The sequence below is a fragment of the Canis lupus genome, chromosome 9, assembly GCF_003254725.2.
Source record: "Canis lupus dingo isolate Sandy chromosome 9, ASM325472v2, whole genome shotgun sequence".
NCBI lineage: Eukaryota > Metazoa > Chordata > Mammalia > Carnivora > Canidae > Canis > Canis lupus.
Window position 1 is genome coordinate 36,248,812 of NC_064251.1, and position 2,329 is coordinate 36,251,140.

A 2,329-nucleotide genomic window follows, 5' to 3' on the forward strand; every position below is an offset into this window, starting at 1 on the left:
GTTTCATATTGTATGCATGTCCCTCCCCAACATCTCCATGCTTAAAACAAAAATGGTGAGGGGTACCTCCTTCCCAGTGGCATCAATTCCTATGCCACAATGGGATAGTGAGATCCTCCGGTCATAAGTGATTTAGTGAGAAAGGGGTTGGAAGGCCAGAGCTGGAGTAACCGTCTGCATTGCTGCACTCTTGCTATGAGTGCAAGAGTGAGAACAGAAGAAATGGGACAGCGTGGAGGGCACAGTTGCAAGTTAGGAGTCTCTGTGAGACACTGGGGAGAATTCTCCCCACCAGGTTTAGATAAATCAATGTGACAAAGTTTAAAAAAATAAAAATAAAAAGGAATCCAAATAATCAGCAGTTCAAACACTATTGAATTTTCAAACTTGTCCCAAGACAAGTCAAGTAGCAGTAGCAATCTAGATTTTTCCAGGAAGTGAAGGTAGAGCCCCTGGCATTCCTCCTGAGAGCCCTGTGTTAGGCCCTAAAAGTATCCACCTCTGCTGCAGTTGCTGCTGCTCCATTTGCAACTTCTCAGTCTCAAAGACAACAGGAAGAACCAGGATCATGAAGGAAGTGGTCCCAATCCACAAGGCTGCCCTGGAAAACCTGTACATTTTTTGAGCCACAAAGAGGGAGAGATCAAAAGTGGCTCCAGCCGCGGACAGGACCCTCTCTGGGAACATCTCCGTCAGACCCCACAGTCTCTCCGACAGGGTCTCATCTAGCTCCTCGTCGTCTTCCTCCTCCAGCTCCTCTTTGGTCCTCTCGGCATCGCCTTTCGGAAGCAATTCGTCTGGGGACAGGGGCGCCCCAAGGCAGCCAACGGCAGCTGCGGCCATGGCTGCGGGGCTCTCTATTGCTTTCTTTGGTTTTGTTGATTTCTATTCTATTATGTATTATTTCTTGTTTTCTACTTACTTTGGGTTTAATCTACTTTTTTTTCTAGTATCTTAAGGTGTATGTTGAGGTCAATTACTTAAGATCTTTCTTCTTTTCTAATACAAGCTATTGGTACTAAAAATTCTCTCTAGTCAAAATACTTTTCAATTTTTCTGATTTCTTCTTTCCAAATGCATTATTTAGAAGTATATTATTTAGTTACCAAATATCTGGGGATTTAAGTATTTCTGTTATTGATTTCTAATTATTTTTTTAAGATCTTATTTATTTATTCATGAGAGACACAGAGAGAGAGAGAGAGACAGACAGAGACAGAGACACAGGCAGAGGGAGAAGCAGGCTCCATGCAGGGAGCCCGACTGGGACTCGATCCTGGGTCTCCAGGATCACGCCTGGGCTGAAGGCGGCACTAAACCGCTGAGCCACCTGGGCTGCCCTTGATTTCTAATTAAATTGAATTGGGGTCATAAAACATACTTAACAGGACATACATCATTTTAACTGTATTAAGATTTGTTCTATGGCCTAGAATATGGTTTATCTTGGTAAATGTCCCATGAGTTCTTGATAAGTGTTCATCCTGCTGTTGGTCAGAATGTACAAGGTCATTGATGATTCAAGTTGTATGCCTGTACTCATTTTCTCTCTAGTTGTTCTCGCTATGATTGAGAGGGGGGTTTTGAAATCTCCTTCTTAAAAATTTATTTATTTATTTATCTCAGTTGGCTCTATGCAGGCCCAATGCAGAACCTGAACTCACAACCCCAATATCAAAACCTGAGCTGAGATCAGTGTCAGACACTTAATCGATTGAGCTACCCAGGTACCTCTGGAATCTCTCACTCTCTCTTTTAAAGATGTATTCATCTATTTTAGAGAGAGAGAAAGATTGCATGTGTGTGAGTGGGGGGAGGGGTGGAAAGAGAGAATCTTCAAACAGACTCCCCGCTGAGTGCAGATCCCAATGTGTGACTCAGTCCCATGACCTATGAAATCACAACCTGACCCAAAACCAAGAGTCAGAGTTACCGTGGACTGAGCCACCCAGGTGCCCCCTGAAACCTTCTTTTAAATATTGCATTTGAAAAAATAAATAAATAAATATTGCATTTGTTTATTTCTTCTTTCAATTTTATCAAATTTTGTTTTATGTATTTTGGAGCTCTGTTAGTAGATGTGTAAACATTTAAGATTGTTATGTCTTCTTCATGTCATCCTTCATGCAAATAGATTTATTCAAATACACTTGTTTTGCCTTCTACCTCATTCAAAAAAGAATTTGAGGCAGATACATTCATTTAGCATCCACTATGTTCAAGATACTAAAGTAGTGTTGCTCGAAAACTAAATTCTTATCACAATTTTACAGAAATAAATACATTGTACACAGGGACCCAATATAAACATTTATTTATACATATTTTA

The 2,329-nt window shown here is 40.8% G+C and overlaps 1 protein-coding gene across 1 annotated transcript; it reads right to left on the reverse strand.

The window, feature by feature from the left end:
• Positions 1–373: 373 nt before the first annotated feature.
• On the reverse strand, positions 374–843 carry LOC112655198 (mitochondrial import receptor subunit TOM22 homolog). The gene has a single exon (XM_025440170.3). It carries the CDS (start codon positions 841–843, stop codon positions 421–423), a length of 423 nt encoding a protein of 140 aa, XP_025295955.3. The 3' UTR covers positions 374–420.
• Between the last annotated feature and the right edge of the window lie 1,486 nt (positions 844–2,329).